Source organism: Mirounga leonina, unplaced genomic scaffold, assembly GCF_011800145.1.
Source record: "Mirounga leonina isolate KUSES-001 unplaced genomic scaffold, KU_Mleo_1.0 Mir_152, whole genome shotgun sequence".
Taxonomy (NCBI): Eukaryota; Metazoa; Chordata; class Mammalia; order Carnivora; family Phocidae; genus Mirounga; species Mirounga leonina.
Window position 1 is genome coordinate 6,687,611 of NW_023270380.1, and position 23,770 is coordinate 6,711,380.

General features: G+C 37.6%; 1 protein-coding gene across 3 annotated transcripts in view; it reads right to left on the reverse strand.

Moving 5' to 3' along the window:
• ERO1B (endoplasmic reticulum oxidoreductase 1 beta) overlaps positions 1 to 23,770 on the reverse strand; it is a 60,839-nt gene that overhangs the window by 25,002 nt on the left and 12,067 nt on the right. For 2 of the 3 annotated variants that reach the window (XM_035008515.1, XM_035008514.1), the window contains exons 3-6: positions 19,894 to 19,977; positions 9,871 to 9,912; positions 8,257 to 8,339; positions 3,267 to 3,340 (exon numbers count right to left, since the gene is read on the reverse strand). In XM_035008515.1, the coding sequence (XP_034864406.1) occupies positions 3,267 to 3,340; positions 8,257 to 8,339; positions 9,871 to 9,912; positions 19,894 to 19,977 (283 nt within the window). Of the gene's footprint in view, positions 1 to 3,266; positions 3,341 to 8,256; positions 8,340 to 9,870; positions 9,913 to 13,429; positions 13,467 to 19,893; positions 19,978 to 23,770 lie in introns of all 3 variants that reach the window. The other variant, XM_035008516.1, reaches the window with a different exon arrangement.

The following is a 23,770-nucleotide window of genomic DNA, read 5'->3' on the forward strand; positions in this document are numbered from 1 at the left end:
TAATTGAGTATTAGTGTTAGGAGGCTACACTGCATGTTCTAGGATGAGAGCCAGTCCTCCACACCTCCTAACCCAAATATCTCTTCAAACATAGCATAGGCCAACTTAGCATACAGGCTTTTTGTTTGTGGACACAGATAAAAAATACTGCTGTAGACTCAGGATTGAGCCTCCCACCCTCCATCACCAACTCTATCTCCGATTGCTAGTAATGCATTATTAAAATAGAATTTACTCAGGTGAGGAGAATCTATAGTTTATAAAGCTCCCAAGTGATTCTGATACACAGCCAGATTTAGAAATTATGGTTTTAAACAATATTTCAAGTTATTAATAAGCATGTTTTAAGGGAAAATATAAAAGTAAAAATCTGTCATACTATATAGGTTATTTATGAACCAACCACTTTATTCAGCAAACATTTATTGAGCAAGTACCCCGTCCAGGCACTGCTCTAGGCACTAGGGATAAAGGAGTGAAGCAGAAAGACAAAGCCACAGCTGGCTGACCACCTCGTTGGAGCAGACGGACAACAGACAGATGAACCAAGTAACCTGCCCCGCACTCTCTGATAGCCCTCAGTACTCTGACAGCAGGCAGCAGCGCCAACACAGGGTGAGAGTGCTTTCTATTTTCTACAAGCAGGTGACAGCAAGCTTCTCTGAGGAGGTGACATTTGAGCAGAAACCCGAAGCCAAAGAAGCCATGCATAAAGATAATAGCAACGACAACAAAACAGGAGTAGGGAAAGCAGCTTACCTTAACCTGTTAAATTATTTAAAAAATCTACTGTTTCATCTATAAGGATCATCTTCCTTTAAATTAAAGACAGAACAACAAAATAGAGGACAGGGGTGTATAGATACATTCCAATAAACTGGGGTGAATATTCTTTAGATTGTTTTAATCCAATGGTTTTAGATAACTGAAATAATTAGACAATGACTCTAAAGCTACTCTGATGTGTTTTTACAAATTGCACATATAAATCATAGGGATATCCACGAACATCACTACCCAGAGGAGTAGTGGTAAGCCAACTAATAGAATGGTTTATATGTTTAAGGGCTACAGAAAATATAAGAATTACTAATTTTTTAAATTATGAAATCCTAAAAATCTTAAGAGATGATTTTATGTAAATTCTTATAGGACATCTCTTCCATTTTTACAATATAAGAAGCTAATGTTAAAAAATTAGTTAACACTATACTGATGAGAGGTAATTGAGTACATCATTGATCATACCAAGTGATCTCTGCAATTGAGTAGCATTTTTTGGTAAATACCTATAATAGAAATATATATTTACATTGTTTACTATAAGAGAAATATTCACAGAAATGATTTTTTAATCCAGAAATCTGTTAACTAAGCACTACTAAAAATATTTTAATCAAAGAGTAGGTAAAATGATAAGCTGGCAAGAAGTGACCGTGAGTGTTGAACACGAAGTATAATTAGAATGACAACCAAAGAGCAAATGAAAGAGTAAGCAGTGATGTCAATACTTAACCTAGGTACAACAGCTTGCTTTGATGAAACCTCTGTCAATTCTAAATATCATACAGCAGTATTTTATTAATTTCCCATTATATCCAGATACCCAAAGAAACTTTTTTTTAGATCTCTTAAAAATATCCTTGCTGGGGCGGGGGTGGGGGGTGCCTGGGTGGCTCAGTCATTAAGCTTCTGTCTTCGGCTCAGGTCATGATCCCAGGGTCCTGGGATCGAGTCCCTCATCAGGCTCCCTGCTCAGCCGGCAGGGCGGTGGGGGGATCTGCTTCTCCCTCTCCCTCTGCTACTCCCCAGGCTGTGCCCTCTCTGTCAACTAAACAAAATCTTTAAAAAAAAAAAAAAAGATCCCTGCTGGGGGTGCCTGGGTGGCTCAGCTGGTTGTCTGACTCTTGATTTCGGCTCAGGTCATGATCTCAGGGTGGTGAGATCAAGCCCTGAGTCAGGCTCCATGCTCAGCCCGAAGACTGCTTGGAATTCTCTTTCCCTCTCCCTTTGCCCCTCCCTGCCGCTCACAGTAGACAGACAGACAGGTAGATAATTGCACATATATATTGTAGGGATATCCTACTTGAAAAAAACAAAAAATGTCTTGCTGAAACCATATAAACCATGGTGATAACATTCCACCTCCTGGCAATTTCTCAATTTACTGTACTATTGTGGCAGCTCACTCTAACTTACTCCATTGTCGACTGGATGAATAGCACAATTCTACAGACGGATCTTCTAAAGCCCCGTAGATAGCTTTACGACCACTCGAGGTGCTTTCAAAGTTCAGAGGAACTCTTGCTGCCTCCAGCTATGCATGCCTGAACCCCAAATTCTTTTCCACCACCCATGATATAAAGGTAAAAAGTGAAGAGAGGCCAAATGAATGATTTAAGCCTACTTGGCACAATTCTTGGGACTATTCTCCTTAGATCAAAAATTTTGAGTCACTTCAATTACCTTCTGAAGTAAGAGTCATGGTAGTTACTGTTAAACAGTAACCCTCTCTTTGTACTGTTCCAGGGGACTCTTGGAAAGAGGGTTGTAGGGAAGTCAAATTAGAGTCCTCCCCAATATTGCAAGGTGCCTTTATGTTAGTTTGTTGGGACCTCCAGAAAATTCCAGTGTGAACATGTTTATATGTTCACAGACCTAAACTAAGTGGCTTGAAATAGAGGTCCCTAGGAGATGGTATGTCATGATGGAAAAAATATAGGTATGGGATCCAGTCAGATCTGGGATTGAATTCTGTCTCAGCCTCTTGTTACTGTGTGATTCTGGGCAAGTTAGTCTTTTTGAGACTCAGTTTCCCCAGATATGAAATAATACATACTTATTAAGGTAAGTGTAAAGATTAGAAATAATGTACTTAAGGCACTCAGCACAGAGCTTAGAACATAAGCTCTCAATAAATGCCATTATGAATAGTAAGATCCACACAGCAACATTCAGTGTATTCAAGTTATAACTGATATTTTCATGGATTTCAATTTCTTATAAAAGGATTAAGATTAATTGAGGCGCCTGGGTGGCTCAGTTGGTTAAGCGGCTGCCGTCGGCTCAGGTCATGATCCCAGGGTCCTGGGATCGAGCCCCACGTTGGGCTCCCTGCTCAGCAGGGAGCCTGCTTCTCTCCCTCTGCCTGATGCTCTGCCTACTTGTGTGCTCTATCTCTCTGTCAAATAAATAAATAAAATCTTTAAAAAAAAAAAAAAGGATTAAGGTTAAAATAACTTCATTACAATAGTTTATTTTATTACCATCAAGTTCACAAAAGTGATCCTGTGAATCATCATATCTTGCCCAGTCAATGAAAGCTTCTTTGCTTTGATTACTAGGGGAAAGAGGGAATAAAAAAGAAAAATGATTAAATCTGGAGTTGAAAATGTTTACACTGTATCTTACATAATTAAAAACAGATAATCTGAGGTCACGTCTTTAATTTAGATAGTTTATAAATTCAATTAGTGGTTACATGAAGGAATAACAAATTATATGAAAAATACAGATATTAACTTCCACGAAGGATTTCTATTTAACTATACTAAAACCATTATTAGCCCTAGAGTTCAATAATTAACTAGAAACTTGATTTACAAATATATAAGAGATGGAGTTAAACACAAAAGTCAACCTAGCCTTTTCAATTGACTTAGAAATAGCAGTAATCATTTTTTCTAAAATAAGAATTAAATTTACATTCATAATTCCTTTAACTTAAACTGTTTCTGTATTTATAGAACAAAAATACCAAAAACCACATTTCTAGGATCTCCCTTCCTACGTGTTATTCACTGGTAACACCAATGTCACTTTAATCATGGCATATCATTCATTTTCCATACTACCTCACATTTAATAAAATCTATGATCAAGATTTCTACTTGGAGAACTGATAAAGGAACTACAGTAATTCAAATAAACTTTGACCTATATTCACTTTAACCTATATTCAGACCTTCTCTGTCTTAAATACATAACGGCAACATCTATAAGAGAACTATTCTTCTTCTTTATTTACCACACAATAGGAAAAAAATAAGGTAAAAAAAGTTATTTGTGTACCAAGTACAAATGATGTAGTTCCTAAATATGTTACTATCATAGCCAAGAATATATAAGGCTGGCTGCACTACACCAACTTTATCAATAAATGTTTCCAATTCATGGTGGGATTTTTTTTTCTCCTATGGGAATACTTAATTAACTTAATACAAGTTAATGGAAATACTTGTATCATAGTTGACTCAGCTGGAATACGGGATGCGATAAAACACGAATGCCTAAGTTCTAGTTACAGCTAAGATGATAGCTATAGTTATGTTTAATTAGCTAAGTCTTCTGTTTGAAAATAGTCAAGAACAAAGCAATTGTGACATAAATTCCTATTTTCTTGTTAACAATGACTAACTTAGAGGAACTTTTATCTTTGAGCATCCTTATGTGATGATGCTTTCCTGATTGTTTCAAACTAAACCCTGCCTGAAAGCCATGGCAGCAGAAAAGATAGGGAAGGCTAATCTAATGCTAACAGAGCTGGCCCAGTCTGGCTTACAAATGAGTTAGAAGGAACGCAGTCTAGCTTTTCTAAAAGTCAGTTTGAAGATGGATGCCAAGCTACTTACATAACAATTTCCTGGGCTTCACCCAGGGCTTCCTGTCAAGATGGCGCTGAGTTAAAGTAGTAGCCTTAAAAGTGGGAAATGCGGGGGCAGGAAGGAACGGGGTAGAGTGATTTTCAAAGGGCATGAGAAAACTTTTCAGGGTGGTAAACAGGATAACTGTCTTGATTAAGCTGATTTTCATGAGTGTACACTTGTCAAACCACCAAATGGCATACTTAAACAGGTACAGTATACTGCAGTTCAATTAAATGTCCATAAAGCTGTTTAAAAATTATAGTACCAATTGTTGGAGAAGTTGTGGAATGAGGAACTCTTGTACACTACTAGTGGCAATGTATTTTAGGAGTCATTTTGGGAAAACCACTTGGCAGTGGTACTTAATTCCACTTCTAGGTATATTCTACACAGAAAGGCATACCAAATGCACCACCAAATGTCCATCACAATATTTTTTTGAAATGGTTGCAAAGTGGTAAACTCCAACTATCAATGATAGGATGGAAACATTTTGGTGCAGTCTTAACTATGGAAACCAATGAAAAAAGAATTCAATGCTGCTACTAAGTTCAAGAACATGAAGGACTCTCATGACATGATGTTTAATAAAATAAGCCAGACACAAAAAAAAATACGTTCCATATTATTTCATTTATATAAATAGGCAAAATTAATCTCTGCTACTGTAATTCAAAATCACGGTTAACTGTGGACGGTGGTAATGACCAGGAAAGTACACATAGCAATCTTTGGGGCAGCAAGTACATTGTTCTGAATGGTTGCTGCAGAGTTGGGTTCACTTTGTAAAATTAAACTGACCTTTATGCTTAAGATTTGTATACTTTATTATATTTGTGTTATACTTGAATTTAAACGTTGAAAAAATTACTTCTGTTCAACAAAATATTTATAAGCAAAATTAAAAGATAAGCCCTAACAACCCATATAGCCAACAAAGAATTATTATCAGATTATATGAAAAATGCCTACAAATGAATAATTTAAAAGTATACACTGTCCCACATCCAAACCCCACCGCACCCCCCATGGAGAAACAACAGCAAAGAATATAAACAGGTACTTTACCTTAAAATCCTACAATGACTTAAGGCCCAATCCCTGGATGACTTCTCTAGTTATACTCTTTCCTGGGTAATCCCATTCAGGTTTATGGTTTTTAAATACCATATATTCACACATGACTCCCACATTTTATCTCTCCCCTGAAATTAAGACTTGTGGATCCAACTACCTGCTCGACATCTCCAACTGGATGTCTTATAGGCAGCTCAAACGTAGCAAGTCCAAGGTTGAACTATAATTTTCTATCAAACTTGTTCCTCCTGCAAGTATCCCCAGTTCAGTAAATGGCAACTCCTATTTTTCTAGTTACAAATCTTGTAGTCATTTATAGTTCCTATCTTTTTTCATACCCCACATCAAATCCTTAAGCAAATTGTGTCAGCTCTATCCTCAAATCTATCCAGAATCTGACCCCTTCTCATCATTTCTACTGCTCTCCCTAAACTAAACCACCATCCTGTCTTATCTGGATTACTACAACAACCACATAGCAAGGCTTCCACAACATAACACCTGGCTCCCTCAAAGCATTCTCTCAAAATCCTCCAATGACTTTTCATTCCACTCAGTTTAAAAGCAGTATTCCTAATTGTCTTCAAGATCCTCACCCCACCCTACCCCTGCCCCCATCCCTAGCATCTTCTGACTCGGTCTTCTACTACTTTGTCCTGGACCACTGTACTCCAGCCACACTGGTCTTCCTGTGATTCCTCAAATATAGGCACACTCCTGCCACAGGTTCTTTTTACTAACAATTATGCATGCCTAGGTACTCCTCCCCCAGGCAGGCATATTATGACTTATGACTTACGTCTTCATGGGCATTTTGTGCAAATGGCCCATTATCGCTGTGGCCTTCTCTCACCATCCAATTTACAACAGTGCAACTTCCCCGCCCCTACCCCCACCACTCCCGAGCCCTCTGTCATTCTTCTCTGCTTTACTTCTCCCGGGCACTCATCATCACTTTACTTACTTCTTATGTACTTTACTTATTAACCGCATATCTCCAAAGAGGATTAAGCTTCATGAGAAAAAGAATTTGTCATGTACACCACTATATGCTTAATACTCTAGAACAGTGCTTGACATATTGCAGGCATTCATTCATTCATAAGAAACATAAATATTCAATAAACAGATAAAAAAATGCTCAAACTCATTAGTAGTCAACAAAATATAAATTAAACAAAAATGAGATGCTATTTCATGTGCAAACATTATCAATTTTCGGCAAGGATGCGGAGAACCAAACAAGTTCTCAGCACTGGGGGCAGTACACAGCCACACAAGTGCTTTGGAAAGTCATCAGGCAGTATCAAGACTAGGTACACGTGGGCAATCCTAAGATTCAGCAATTTTACTCGTGCATGCCAAATTTCCTAGTGTACCAAAAAAATTATCAAGGGTGCTCAAGGTAGCGTAATTTGTAAAAGTAAAAAATCTGAATAATTCAAATGTCTATCAGTAGGGGAACAGATAAGTAAAACAGGAGAGAGTCATATGATAAAAACCATTCATCAGTTGAAAGAATGAGACAAATCTCCATGTTTTAACATGGACAGATCTAGAAAGCAAAATGTACAGTGTAAAAATAAATTTGAAGAATGTTAAATACAGTATTATTTTATATAAGAGAAAAATAAAATCATATATAAAATAACCATCATTATATATATAATAAAAACAAAAGCATAGATGGATATACAGCAAATTCATGATAGTAGTTACTGCTCAGAAAGAAGGAAAGAAAATAGGATTGGGAATTAGGATGTAGGGGATTTCAAATTTATCTTTGATATTTCTCTTTTCTTAAAAAGATGGTAGAAAAAGTTAGTATCTATTCACTTGGAGTGAATTTATTATATTATTTTATTATATTATCTTCTCTAGTTTTCTATATTAAAATTTTTCTTCAATAAATAAGACTGATAACTTAAGTCTTTAACAATTATAGTACCCAAATGCCAACCTAAACAAATAGTGAAGTTAAAAAGAATATCAGTAATAATCCATTCCCTACACCCAATTATAGATATGTTCAGTCATTTCATAATGCATGATCTGAGACCACTCACAAATTATGTTGGCCTTCAAAAGGAGGTTTTTACTTAGAGAAAATAAGGAAACGTCATTAGAAAAAAAAAAAACAAGAAACTTAATAGTTACGGTAATCATAACTTTTCCCGTTCAAAATGTAATACACAGATTGAATTACTATTTACAAAAGGCTTAGAGGTTCAAGTTCCTTTTACTATAATAACCTGGAAGAATGGATCCATAAGCCCTGCTAGTTGGGCAATCTTCTATACTTTTACATTTTGATAAAGTCACTATTGATGATACATTCTAGAAATTTAAGAACAAATCCACTGAGAGGAGGAAGCAAAGCAATCATGAAATTGAGGATGAGGAATAACTTCTTCCTTTTAAGAATGACTTGAAACTTTACTGTTTTATAAAATATCGCAAGAAAAACAGAAGATTTCTGATATAAATATACTAAATAAGAGAATATTTTTTATACTACTAAAATAAAACTTGCCTTAGTGTGCTGTTAATTGCTCCCAGTTTATTAGCTTGCTCACAATCTTCTAATTCTTTGGTATTGTTTGCTACTTTCGAGTACTGAAAGGAAGTACATAGTAAGTTTAGTAATAACTATTACCTTTCTCTTTATTTCAAGTTCCACTGGCAATCTGTCAACGATGACACAGATACATCCCATTATCAATATCTCTCACATATGTAAGAAATACAAATCAAAATGAGTCACAAATTCCCACCAACTAAATAAGACATTAAAAACAATTAGCATTGGTATGTTGGTGATGATGTAAATTGAGAAAACCCTCTTGGGAAAGTAATTTGACAATATTTATCTAGAGCTGTAAAAATGTATAAACCCTTGAACCAACAGTCTTACAACTGAAACCATATCCTGAGCAACAGTTAAAAACAAAACCACAAACGAAGTACAACCACTTTAGAAAGGTATTTGGTACTATCTCATCATGTTGAGATATGAGACAGGCATAACCAGTGGCACAGCAACCTTACTTCTAAATATCGATTTAGGAAAACTCTTACAGGTGTACACAATAAGACAAAGGATGAAAATGCTGGTACATCACTGTTTGTAATAGCAAAAAACTCAAAACAATTGAAATGTCCATCAACAGAGGAAGAGCTAACCAACCAATGACATACAATTGAATACTACACAACTATTAAAATTAACAAAGCTACATATATTAACAGAGACAAAATTTCAAAAGCATAATGCAGAGTAAAAAATAACTGAAAAAATATTTTTAAAATAAAAAATATAATCTTAATGTTTTAAAACTTCGTATTAGAAGATCTATACATTACTTGTGGGTACACGTGCAATAGAAGTTAAAAGGAAGAAGTATCGCAAAAGGACGCACATCAATTTCAAAAAAGTGGCTATCTCTGGGGAGGGAGGAAACAGAACGGGTTTGGGAAGGAGTCCAGAAGGGATGTCAAATGTCTCTAACACTTTATTTTAGATCTGAAACAAAAATAAAGGAGAGTAAACACAAACAAAAGACCACACGGGAGAAAACACAAAAAGAAAATGGGAGAGAGGAAGCAGGAGAGGGTATGATGATCTTTATTATGTGTACGTGACAGTAAAAAACTAGAAGTAAACGGTTATCTAAAAACATGCACAGCTAAGTAAATTATGACATGCTTATAAGAAGAAAAGGATAATCTTTAACACAGCAATATTTTAATGCCACTTAAAAGTACTATGCTCCAAATACCTTGATAACTGTTTGCTCCATAAAATATAATCCTGAATAGGACAGGTTGATTAGTTGGAACACAAGACTAAAAATACATGCATGATAAAACACCTGTTGCACAGGCCATCTGATACTGTAGTTATACTATACTACTATAGTTCTAGAGAAAACAGAATTGAAATATCTCAAAAGAAGCTATATAATTTAACTATAAAAACATACAAGCTCTCTGCTTGCTGCAAGAATTAGAAAGTTGGGACTGTGGGGCAAAACGTGCCCACTCCCAACTAGCCCCAGTACAGTTCCCTTCTGCAACCATTGTCAAGCAGTAAATGGTAAGTTTCACAATGTAAAGAAAAAATATTCAAGGAAGAAAAGTGACTCACCTTATTAGAACTCCCAGCTTTAATTCCGACTGGAATTTTGCTCTTAAAAGAATAGCAACAAGAAAAATTTAGGAAGTTATCCTCCTTTTTTTTTTTTTTTTTGAGATTTCTTCACAAATTAGTAATGCCATTGCTCAAATACAAAGCCTATTTTAGTCTATGATGAAAAAATGAACATTCATTCAAATTCTGTTTTCATACTACCTCTTAAGATAAACGGTAAAGAATTACACCAATTTACGGACTTGTAAATCATAGTTTAGCAAACTGAATGACATATACAAAATAAGAGTGTCAAAATCAGCTACAATTTAAACTCATGCAGTATGGAATAGTTTACATAATTTTTAGGTTAAAAAAAAACTGACAAAAATCACTTTTCCATGAACTTTCTTACCACAGAAACAGAAGCTTTAAAAATTTTCAAAGTTCTTTGAAAAATTTTATGCTCAATCTTAATTTCAGCTCTAAATTGACATTTAAAGTGAAGGCAGTTTGGGATGAATACCAAAAGAATTAGTTCTTTGGTCCATAGGATTCACCTAGGGTTTACCAATCTAGGTAATCAGGGTTTACTAATAGAAAATCCACATGTAGGTCCAGCTTTCTTTTCTACAAAGCCAATAATTAGTTTTAGGCTTTAATAAACAAATCTAGAAATCATTATAACTGGTTTTTCAGACACAATTTTAAACAAAAAATCATATCTGAAAGCAGAAAATCACAGGTTGATCCTCTGATCAATCTAGGGGACTGATTTCCAACATCTGAATCTACGGCATAGCAAATTACCTATTAAAATCTTTTCATGTTTCATGATAAATTTTAACATAGGTAAATTTAGCCAAATATTCAGAATAAATATCTTCCTGTCAGAATAATATAATAATGATGATAAGAGATATTTCCCTAATCAATAAAAAGATTAATAGATTAAAATGTTACTTGCTGCCAGTATTTTATTATTTCAGTGTTTGCTAGTACATCTAACAGAAGGCAGAAGAGAGAAGACTATAAAACTCAAGTCAAATCTAGCAGCCACGCACCCTGAATTTAAAACGTGGAATAAATACTAACCAAAAGTGACTTCTGGCTGCAGTGTGTCCTCTGACTAGTACAGTATGATGTGCTAAAATCAAAATCTTTAGCAGCTTTTTTTAAAGGTTTGATGCTACTAAATGCAATGACTTGACTTCCGCAAATCTTAATAACAAGCCCTCCAGAAATACTGGAGGTCACAGATGATGGTCACAGATGATGGTCATGAACAACACACAACAATCACAAAAGAGAATTATTAGAAGTAATGATAAATGTAAAACTAATAACTAGAATCAAGCATGAAATAAACCTAGCTGGGATTGAGGCTGGGAAGATGGCAGGGTAGGAGGACCCTAGCTCACCTCATCCCAGGGATACAACTAGATAACAGAAACATCAGCACAAATAATCCAGAAAACAGCCCAGAGTCTGGCAGAACAAACTCCACAACTAAAGGCAAAGAAGAGGCCACATCGAATTGGGTAGGAAGGGTAGAGATGCAGTGGGGAACGAAACAGGCCTTGGGTGTCCACAGTCAAGTGCTGGAGGCACAGAAAGGGTGAGAAATAGACTATCACACCTGCACGGGGAAGACCAATCCCCGTAACTTTTGACTTTGAACGCCAGAGGGTCCAAATTTCATGAGTTCCTACAACCAGTGGGACTTGAAGCCTGGAATCTGGAAAATCAGCAGCTCCACTCTGGGAGAGTCTGAAAGGCATTAGGAAGTAGAGTTCCTGCCCTTAAAAAAGACAGCATGCAAACAGCCCAGGTAGCTACCGCACAGAAGCAGCAATTTGAAAAACGCCTAGGGCATACGGGAGGGAGATTTACTTACAAATCTCAGAGCCTGTCCAGAGAGGCAGAGATCACAGGGAGAGACCCTTCCAGGAACAAAGGAGGAGGCAGGCACCATTTCCCTCACCCCCTACCCCTAACCCAGCATAACACATAGGCACCTGCAGGAACCAGCACTATGCAACACCCCCTACCTAAATTGCTTACACTGCGCCCTACCCACCTTGGGCAGATCCCCTTTTCAACACATTTGCTTCAGTTCTGGCTGTGGATCCCCTCCCACAGAAGACCACCAGTGTAAACATCGCCAATGCAGCTTCTCCCGACCCACACGTTGCAGGGCCACACCCTGTTCAAACTGGTCCCCCACCCACACAGCCTCCCAACCACCAGTGCAGGCAACAGGTATCGTTTCACAAACAGACCAGCACACCTTGTTAAAATGTGCCGCACCCTAGCAGGGGACCAAACACAGCCCAGAACAGGCTAAGAGAGCCTCTGCAGACAACTAGACTAAAGGAAAAAGTGGCCAGGACACAATAGCAGAGCATATGCAACACACATAGGAGACACTCCCTGAAGTGCCAGGGCCTGGAGAACAGGGGGCAACTGCACTGTGGGGCACTACAGGACCTCTTCTTCATAAGGCCATGACCTTCAAGAGGATGCATAGATGGGGCGCCTGGGTGGCTCAGTTGGTTAAGCAACTGCCTTCGGCTCAGGTCATGATCCTGGGGTCCCTGGATCGAGTCCCGCATCGGGCTCCCTGCTCGGCAGGGAGTCTGCTTCTCCCTCTGACCTCCCCCCTCTCATGTGCTCTCTCTCTCTCTCTCTCATTCTCTCTCTCTCAAATAAATAAATAAAATCTTAAAAAAAAAAAAGAGGACGCATAGCTGACTTTGCTAACACACAGAAACAGATATAGAGAATTAGACAAAATGAGATGAGGAGTATGTCCCAAATGAAAGAACAGGACAAAACCACAGCAAGAAAGCTGGTGCAGCCACTCTGGAAAACAGTACAGAGGTTCCTCACAAAGTTGAAAATAGAGCTACCCTACAGCTCAGCAGTTGCACTGCTGGGTATTTACCCCCAAGATACAAATGTAGTGATCCGAAGGGGCACACACACCCCACTGTTTTTGGCTATTGTGGACATTGCCAAACTATGGAAAGAGCCTAGATGTCCATCAACAGATGAATGGATAAAGATGATGTGGTATATATACATACAATGGATTACGCAGCCATAAAAAAAAGAAATCTTGCCATTTGCAACTACATGGATGGAACTAGAGGGTATTATGGTAAGCAAAATAAGTCAATCAGAGAAAGACAAGTATCATATGATCTCACTGATATGAGGAATTTGAGAAACAAGACAAAGGATCATAGGGGAAGGGAGGGAAAAATGAAACAAGATGAAACCAGAGAGGGAGATAAACCATAAGAGACTCTTAATCTCGGAAAGTAACTGAGGATTGCTGGGGTGGAGGGAGGTGGGAAGGATGGGGTGGCTGGGTGAGGGACATCGGGGAGGGTATGTGCTATGGTGAGCGCTATGAATTGCATAAGACTGATGAATCACAGACCTGTACCCCTGAAACAAATAATACATTATATGTTAATTAAAAAAAAATTACAGCAAGAGACCAAAGTGAAATGGATATAAGTAGTATGACTGATAGAAAATTTAAAGTAATGATCATAAACATACTCACTGGACTTGAGAAAAGAGTGGAGGACATCAGTGAGACCCTTAACACAGAAATAAAAAAGAACACATCAGAGATGAAGAACACAATAATGAAAATAAAAATACATTAAATGGAATAAATAGTAGGCTAGAGGAAATGCAAATGAATTAACAACCTGGAAGACAGAGTAATGGAAAGTAATCAAGCTGAGCATGTGAGAGAAAAAAAATTATACAAAATGAGAACAGACTTAGGGAACTCAGTGACTCCATTAAGTGTAATGACATTCAAATTATAGGGATCCTAGAAGAAGAAGAAAAAGAAAAGAGAAATTTTATTTGAAAAAATAATAGCTAAAAACTTCCTGAATCTGGGGAAGGAAACGGATATTGAGATCCAGGAGGCACAGAGATCCCCCGACAAAAATCAACCCAAGGTGATCCATACCAAGACACATAGTAATTAAAATGGCAAAAAGTAGTGATTAAGAAAAAATTTTTAAAGCAGCAAGAGAAAAGAAAACCGTTACATACAAGGGGAAACCGCATAAATCTATCGGCTGATTTTTTTTTTTAGCAGAAGCTTTGTAGGCCAGAAGAGAGTGGCTGAAAAGAAAGTGCTGAAAAGAAAGTGCTAAAAAGAAAAATCTGCAGCCAAGAATACTCTATCCAGCAAGGCTGTCATTCAGAATAGAAGGAAAGATAAAGAGTTTCCCAGACAAAAACTAAAGGAGTTTATGACTACTACCACCAGTCATACAACAAATGTTAAAGGGGACTCTTTGGAAAGAAAAAACCGGAAGTAAGAGTATGAAAAGTAGGAAACATAAAAGCAGTAAAAATAAGTATATCTGTAAATATCAGTCAAGAGATTCACAAAGAATACAAAATATGATACCATATACCTAAACTGTTGGGCAGAAAGGAATAAAGAATGGGTTCAAACTTAAGCAACCATCAACTTAACATAGACTGCTATATGCAGAAGATGTTACATACAAACCTAATGGTAACCACAAATCAAAACCAGCAATAGTTATGAAAAGAACAAAGAAAAAGGAATCCAAGTATATCACTAAAGAAAGCCAAAACACCATGAAAAAGAGCGAGAGAAGGATCAGAGAAAAACTACAAAACATTCACAAAGCAAGTAACAACTTGGTAATAAATTTGTATCTATCAGTAACTACTTTGAATGTAAATGGACTAGATGCTCTAATCCAAAGACATAGGGTGGATATCTCTGGATCACATAGAGTGGATAAAAAACAAGATCCATCTATAATGCTGCCTAAAAGAGACTCATTTCGAACCTAAAAACAACTGCAGATTGAAAGTAAGAGGATGAAGAAAGATTTGTCATGCAAATGGCTGTCAAAAGAAAGCCAGAGTAGCAATACTTATATCAAACAAAATAGACTTTAAAACAAAGACTGTAACAAGAGACAAAGAAGAACACTATACAATAATGAAGGGGAGAATTCAACAAGATAATAACAATTATAAATATTTATGCACACAACACGGGAGCACCCAAATACACAAAACAGTTAACAAACATAAAAAAACTAATCAATAGGAATACAATAACAATAGGGGACTGTAACACCCCTCTTACGTCAATGGACAGATTGTCCAAACAGAAAATCAACAGGGAAACAATGGCTTTAGGGGTGCCTGGGTGGCTCAGTCGTTAAGCGAGGCAAAAATACAATCTGCCTTCAGCTCAGGTCATGATCCCAGGGCCCTAGGATCGAGCCCCACATCGGGCTCCCTGCTCAGTGGGAAGCCTGCTTATCCCTCTCCCACTCCCCCCTGCTTGTGTTCCCTCTCTCGCTGTGTCTCTGTCAAATGAATAAATAAAATCTTAAAAAAAAAAAAAAAAAAAAGGAAGAAAGAAACAATGGCTTTGAATGACACACCAGACCAGATGGATTTAAAAGATACTTTCAGAACATTCCATCCTAAAACAGCAGATACATATTCTTTGCAAGGGCACACAGAACATTCTCCAGAACAGATCACATATTAGCCCAGAAAAGAAGCCTCAACAAAGTGAAGAAGATTGAAGTCATACCATGCATCTTTTATGACCACAACACTATGAAACTAGAAGTCAACCACAAGAAAAAATCTGGAAAGAGCACAAATTCACAGAGGTTAAATAACATGCTACTAAACACTGAATGAGTCATCCAAGACATCAAAGAAGAAGTAAAAAATTACATGGAAACAAATAAAAATGAAAACACAATGGTCCAAAATCTTGAGGATGCAGCAAAAGTAGTTCTAAGAGGGAAGTTTAGAGCAATACAGGCCTACCTCAAGAAGCAGGAAAAAATCTCAAACAACCTAAATTTACACATAAAGGAGATGCAAAAAGAATAGCAAAACCCAAAACCAGCAGCAGGAAGGAAATAATAAAGATTAGAGCACAAATAAATGATACAGAAAAATTTTAAAAACAAAATAGAAGAGATCTATGAAATCAGGAGCTAGTTCCTAGAAAAGATCAACAAAATGATAAACCTCTAGCCAGGCTCATTTAAAAAAAGGGAGAGAGAGAGAAAGAGAGAGGACCCAAACAAAATTGCAAATGAAAGAGAACAACAGACACCACAAAAATACAAGCAACTGTAGGAGAATATTATGAAAAATTATATACCAAAAAACTGGACAACCTAGAAGAAATGGACAAATTCCTAGATACAAAGAATATACCAAAAGAGCAACAGGAAGAAAGAAAATTTGAACAGACTGATAACCAGCAATGAAATTGAATCAGTAATAAAAAAAATTCCCAACAAACAGAACTCCAGGACCAGACAGCTTCATAGGCAAATTCTACCAAACATTCCAAAAAGAGTTAATACCTATTCTTCTCAAACTATTAAAAAAAAAAAAAATAGAAGAGAAAGGAAAATTTCCAAATTCATTCTCGGTGGCCAGCATTATCCTGATACTGAAACCAGATAAAGACACCACTAATAAACAGAACTACCAAAAAAAATAAGATTTTTTTTAATTAAAAAAACACAAGTACAGGCCAATACCTTTGATGAACATAGATGCAAAAATCCTCTACAAAATACTAGCAAACCAAGTCCAACAATCCATTAAAAAAAATCATTCACCATGATCAAGTGGGCTTTATTCCCGGTTGCAAAGGTGGTTCAGTATTTGCAAATCAATCAGTGTGATACATCATATCAGTAAGAGAAAGGAAAAGAACCTTAGGATCATTTCAACAGATGCAGAAAAAGCATTTGATAAAATACAGCATCCATGCATGATTAATAACCCTCAACATAGGTTTACAGGAAACTTACCTCAACTATAATAAAGGCCATAGCTAATATTATACTCAATGGGGAAAAACTGAGAGCTTTTCCCCTAGGGTCAGGAAAAGGACAAGGATATCTATCTATTCTCACCATTTTTATTCAACATAGTACTAGATGTCCTAGCCACAGCAATCGGACAACAAAAAGGAGTAAAAGGCAACCAGATGGGTAAGGAAGAAGTCAAACTTTCACTATTTGCAGATGACATGATATTCTATGTAGAAAACCCTAAAGACTCCACCAAAAAACTACTAGACCTGAAAAATGAATTCAGTAAAGCTCAGGACATAAAATCAATGTACAAAAATCTGTTACATGTCTATACACTAATAAGGAAGCAGGGGAAAGAGAAATTAAGAAAACAATCCCACTTACAACTGCACCAAAAATAATAAAACAGCTACAAATAAACTTAGCAAAGAGGTGAAAGACCTGATTGTGAAAACTATAAAACACTGATGAAAGAAGCTGAAGATGACACAAAGAAATGGAAAGACATTCCATGCTCATGGATTACGAGAACAAATATTGTTAAAATGTCTATACTACCCAAAGCAAGTTACACATTTAATGCAATCCCTATCAAAATATTAAGTTTTCATAGAACTAGAAAAAACACATCCTAAAATTTGTATAGAACCACAAAAGACCCCAAATAGCCAAAGCAATCTTGAAAAAGAAAATCAAAACTGGAGGGAACACGATTCCAGATTTCAAATTATATTACAAATCTGTAGTAATCAAAACGGTATGGTACTGGCACAAAAACAGACACATAGATCAACAGAACAGAATACAGAGCACAGAAATAAACCCACGATGCTACTGTCAATTAATCTTGGACAAAGAAGGCAAGAATATTTAATGGGAAAAAGACAGTCTCCTCAACAAAGGGTAACTGCATGGCTACATGCAAAAGAATGAAACTGGACTTCTTGCACTGTACACAAAAATTCAAAATGGATTAGGGACCTAAATGTGAGACCTAACACCATAAAATTCCTAGAAGAGAGCACAGGCAGTAATTTCTCTGACACTGACCATAGCAATATCTTTCTAGGTAAGTCTCCTGAGGCAAGTAAAACAACAGCAAAAATAAACTAGTGAGATTACACTAAAATAAAAAGCTTCTGCACAGCAAAGGAAACAACCAATAAAACTAAAAGACAACCTACTAACTGGGAGAAGATATTTGCAAATGACATATCCAATTAAGGGTTACTATCCAAATTATATAAAGAACTGATACAACTCAACACCAAAATATCCCAAATAACCCAATTAAAAAATGGGCAGAAGACATGAACAGACATTTCTCCAAAGACATCCAGATGGCCAACAGACACATGAAAAGATGCTCAACATCACTCATCATCAGGGAAATGCAAATCAAAGACACAATGAGCTATCACCTCACATCTGTTAGAATGACTAAACACAAAAACTCAAGAAACAAGTGTTGGCGAGGATGTGGAGAAAAAAGAACACTCGTGCACTGTTGGTGGGAACGCAAACTGGTGCAGCCACTGTGGAAGACAGCATGCAGATTCCTTGAAAAATTAAAAATAGAACTACCCTATGATGCAGCAATTGCACTACTAAGTACTTACCCAAAGAATACAAAAACACTAATTCGAAGGGATATAGGCACCCCTATGTTTATAGCGTCATTATTTACAATAGAGAAACCACGAAGCAGCCCAAGCATCCATCAATAGATGAATGGATACAGAAGATGTGGTATATACACATACAATGTAATGTTATTCAGCCATAAAAAAAGAATGAAGTCCTGCCATTTGCAAAAACATGGATGGATCTAGAGAGTATAATGCTTAGGGAAATAAGCCAGTCAGAGAAAGATAATTACCATACGATTTCACTCATATGTGGAATTTAAGGAGCAAAACAAACAAAAGAACAAAAAAGAGAGAGACAAACCAAAGAACAAACTCTTAACTATACAGAACAAACAGATGGTTACCAGAAGGGAGGTGGGAGGGGGCAAAGTGGATTAAGAGTACACTTATCTTGATGAGCACTGAGTAATATATGGAACTACTGAATCACTATTTTGTACCCATGAAATGAATATAACACTATATTTTAACACTTTTTTTTTTAGCTATCTAGCACGTTATTAAGTCATTTAGCAATGTATGACTAAAGTCTATAAGTCAGACATTAGTATTATAATTAATGTTAATTTCCTGATTTTGTTAATTACGTTGTGGTTAGATAAGAGAATAATCTTGTTTTTAAGGAAACACACTCAAGTAATTAGGGGTAAAGTATCGCCATGTTAGTAACTTATACCCAAATAATTCAGAAAATATTAACATGTATATATACAGAGAATAATAAAGCAAACATGATAAACATTTAGGGAATCTGAACAAAAATAAGTGAGGACTGTTGGTATTATTCTCCCAATTTTTCTGTAGGTCTGAAATTATTTCAAACTAAAAAGTTAAAAAAAACCACTTTATTCTTAAAGGAAAATGAAGAGAATTTTTTTAATTGTCCCTTTAGAAAGGGCATTGGTTAAGATGGTTTTTTCCCATTTTTAAGAATAACTAGATTAACTGATTAGGTAAGAAAAGCAAAAAGTGAAATGAAAACAGAGCTTATAATGAATTACTGTTTAAGAAGAATTAATTATGCTAGATGTCAAAAAACAAAGTCTAAAATGTAAGTATAGCTTTTTTTTTTTAATGTAACAAGACCAAGTGAAATTCCTCTACTTTTCCCACTTCTAATTCCCACTCTAAATGTAAAATTTAAGGCCCAGTAGCATCACTTTTCTTATGAAACAAGATGCATATTCAATAAAGCATGAAATAAGAGTTAGCCAATTGTAGATCCAGTCCTAGAACAGGCCCCCAATTTTCCATTTGTCTTAGAATCATACTATACTTCCACAACCAATCAATACTACTGGATACAAGAGTGTCTTCAAACCCATTTTGGTGATGAGTATAAAATAAATCTTCAGTAATCTGTTTAAAAAGAGAGCTGACAGCATATGAATTTGAGGACAAGTCTAAATCCATCAACAGTGGCCTAAAATACAAATTTACACTTATCTAAGAGCCCAAGAGGAAACAATGTTTTCCCTATTACTATTTTTTTAAATTTATTTTACCTCTGGACAGGGCTCCACATGGCAGTCTTTTATTGAACAATGGCCATCTTCTGCCCAGAAAGGACATGGTCTCTTCAGATTGACCTTGAGAGAAAGATTGGTTAACATTAGTACGTGTGTGGCACGGTTCTGCAATGCTCTCTAGGTGTCCCTGTGTGGGGCACCAGTGACGTGGTGGTAGGAAGAAGAAAAAGCTTCCTGGGTGCCTGGGTGGCTCAGTTGGTTGGGCGACTGCCTTCGGCTCAGGTCATGATCCTGGAGTCCCGGGATCGAGTCCCGCATCGGGCTCCCTGCTCGGCAGGGAGTCTGCTTCTCCCTCTCCCGCTCCCCCCTCTTGTGCTCTTTCTCTCAAATAAATAAATAAAATCTTTATAAAAAAAAAAAAAAGCTTCCTATCCTGTGGCATCTATAGAGTTCAGAATTTTAAACAACTGCAGTTTTTCTGACATCCAGATGTAATATTAATTAAAAAAAAATAAGTTATTAGTCCTCTGACACTCCAAAAAAGGAATAAAGTCCAAGTACACTGCTCATCTGCAGACCCTGGAAAGCATTCTACTTTAATGTCTGTCAGCACCTTACTGTTACCTTACTCATTAGAGTTCTCTCGAGCATCCACCCACTTCAATGTGTACTGAGCACCCACTATCTGTCTGGCATTGTGTAGGGTCTAGGACAAAAAGAGATGTAAAAAAGCACTTTCCCCCCCTGGAACTTACAGCCTACAGGAGGGAATAGAAATCACACGTTTGTATGTTTGTTCAACTACAAATCGTGGTAAGTGCTACAAAGGAACATCCAGAGTTTGTGATGGAAAATAATGGGGGGGCTGGTGGATGGTGGCCTCTGAGGAGGTAATATTTTAGGACAGATGAATGTTAGGAAAAACATGGGTTTGGATAAAGTGATACAGCTTGAACAGCTGTGAGAACTGAGAAAAAAAAAAAACAAACAAACCAGTTTAGCCGCCTTTTAGCGGGGGGATGAGGGTAAACGTAGGACAGGGGCAGACCATTTTCACCATCAGGACATTTTAACCATAGTTAAAAACTCTGGATTGTCTTACATTGAACTTAGCGGAAGCCCAAACTCCTTTTCTATCTCCTGCAAGCAATTCGTTATCCACGTCTTCCCACCACCTCCACCGCCACCGCTTCCCTTCTCGCCTAGACCCCTCCAGGTGCCCTGCTTCTACTACCATCTGTCGTCCACACAGCAGGCACCGAGCTCTCTCTTCTGTCTCGAGGCCTTTACAGCAGCCTTCTCTTTGACCGTACTGTCGCACATCTTATGAGCCACTCCCTTCACCTGATCCAGGACCTTCCCTGACCAGACTCGCCAAAGTAGCACCCAATAGGCACCCCACACCCTGTTTTATATGCTTTTTATAGCACTTGCCACTGCCTGAATATTCCTGACTTGTTTATTGTTTGCATCCCCCACTGTCAGGATTGAGATGTTGCCTTATTCATTATTTTATCCCCAGTGCCTCGGACACATAATAGGCATCTCAATAGGGACACCTGAGTGGTTCAGTCGGTTAAGTGTCTGACTCTTGATTTTGGCGCAGGTCATGATCTCAGGACCGTGAGACTGAGCCCCACTTTGGGCTCTGCACTGGGTATGGAAGCTACTTGGGATTCTCTCTCTCACTCTCTCTCTCTGCCCCTCCCTCTCTGACACATGCACACGAACACTTGCTCTAAAAAAAAAAAAAAAAAATAGACATCTCAACAAATAGAATAAAATGAAGTAAATAACACCTATATTACTGAGAAAGAGGCAACAATACAGAGACTGGCAACAGGAGAGAGAGCGACCAACTCTGACTATGGAGTTGTCAGGGAATGCCTCCTTTGGGTAACATGTAAAATGGGTACGGCTAGAAGTTTCCTAGAGAAGATTTCCAGGCAATGGGATGTTTGTTTGGGAACTGCAGGTTCCTTGAGCTCCTGGCTTGTATGTCCAATGCCTCGCTGATATCTCCACAGGACATTCTTTTTTTTTTTTTTTTTTTTTAAGATTTTATTTATTTATTTGACAGAGAAAGAGACACAGCAAGAGAGGGAACACAAGCAAGGGGAGTGGGAGAGGGAGAAGCAGGCTTCCCGCTGAGCAAGGAACCCTGGGATCATGACCTGAGCCGAAGGCAGATGCTTAACGACTGAGCGACCCAGGTGCCCCTCCACAGGACATTCTTATTGCCATCTCAGTGAACAGCAACTCCATTATTCTAGATCCTCAGGCCAAAACCCTGGTATCATCCTTGACTCCTTGCTTTCTCACCCCACATACAGTACCTCTGAAAATTGGGTCAGTTCAAAATCCAAGTCCCCGTAATGGCCAAGAATGCCTTCCATGGTCTGGCTCCTCTGCTCTCTGCCCCTTCTTCACTGGCCTCCATGTTGTTCCTCAAATACATGAGACACACTGCGGTCTCAGGGCCTTTGCTCCTGCCGTTCCCTCTGCCTGAAGTATCGCTTGCACCAGATACCAACATGACTTGCTTTCTTACTCCCTTTAGATCTTCCCCAAATGCCACCTTCTCAGTGTGCTGTTTTAAGTTGCTACATTTTAGGCTAATTTGTAATGCATTGGTAGAAAACTACGACACAGTGCAAGGAGTACACTGTAGTGGACACTGTTAACGTGCTGCTCACATCACCCTTCAGGAATAAGGGTTTATTACCCCAGCTTCCGGAAACGTTAGCTTCTGAAGTTCTGGAAATGAGGCAGCCAACCTCAGCTGAAGACAGCCACTTTGCCCAAGGTCACACCACCCCCTCCAATGGTGCCTTCATCAGATGACTGATGTAGGGCTGCAAAGGAACAGACCTCTCCTGCAAGTGGGGACACCTCTGGAGCGCCATCCCATCTGAAGGACTCCCAGAGGGTCACCTGATGTTTCCACAGAGGCTGACTCACAGCTTTACCTCTCCCTCTGCTCTTTTCACTCCCCGAGCTGTCAGTGCCATGAGCGGTGCCTAATTAACCTCTTGCCCACTAACCATGGTCTCAGAATCTGCTTCCCAGAGAACTTAAGCTGTAACAACTTGTCCAGCTCCAGTAGAAAACTATTGGCACTTTTATGAGGATCACATTAAATTTATACGTTAACGTGGAGAGAATTAACATCTTTATGCTACAAAGACATTAGTCCATTTCTTGAAGCCTACTTTGTGCCTCTCAGTAGTGTTTTGAAGCTTTCCTCCTCTAGGTTGTGCAGATTTATTGATTCATTTACTCCTATATACTTCATCTTCTTTCACTGCTTAATATAAATGGGGATTTAGTTTCTGTCGTATCTTCTCATTGTTTATATTTATGAAGATATGGATTTTTGTATATTAAGTTTATAGCTCGCGATCTTAATGTATTTTTTAATCATTTTTGTTCATTATTTGAGTTTTCTAGTATACTTTTGTCATCCATAAATGGAGATAGTTTTACTTATTCTTCAAAAATGTTTGTGTCTCTAGTTGCTTTTTTCTCGTTTGGTATACTAATACCTCCAGCAGTAAAGAAGAGAGTGGGTACCCTTGTCTTGGTCCCTCACCTAAGTGAGAATTCCTCTACTATTTCCCAAAAAGTAAGATGGTGGCATGCTAATGTTAGGATTAAAATTATCACGTTAAGGACGGATCCATCATTCCTATTAAATTTTTTAAAAATTAGGAACGCGTGTTGAATTGTGTTGAAGACCTAAAAGCCTTGTCCTTGCATTCTTAGAATAAGATTAACTTGGTCAGGATACATTTTTTTTGTAATATGCTCAAAACACCACATCATCTTTGATTTCACTTCTATTCTCACAGCTTACATTCACTCCATCAGACAAGTTTGTTGGTGTTACCTCTTATATACGATGATCATTTGC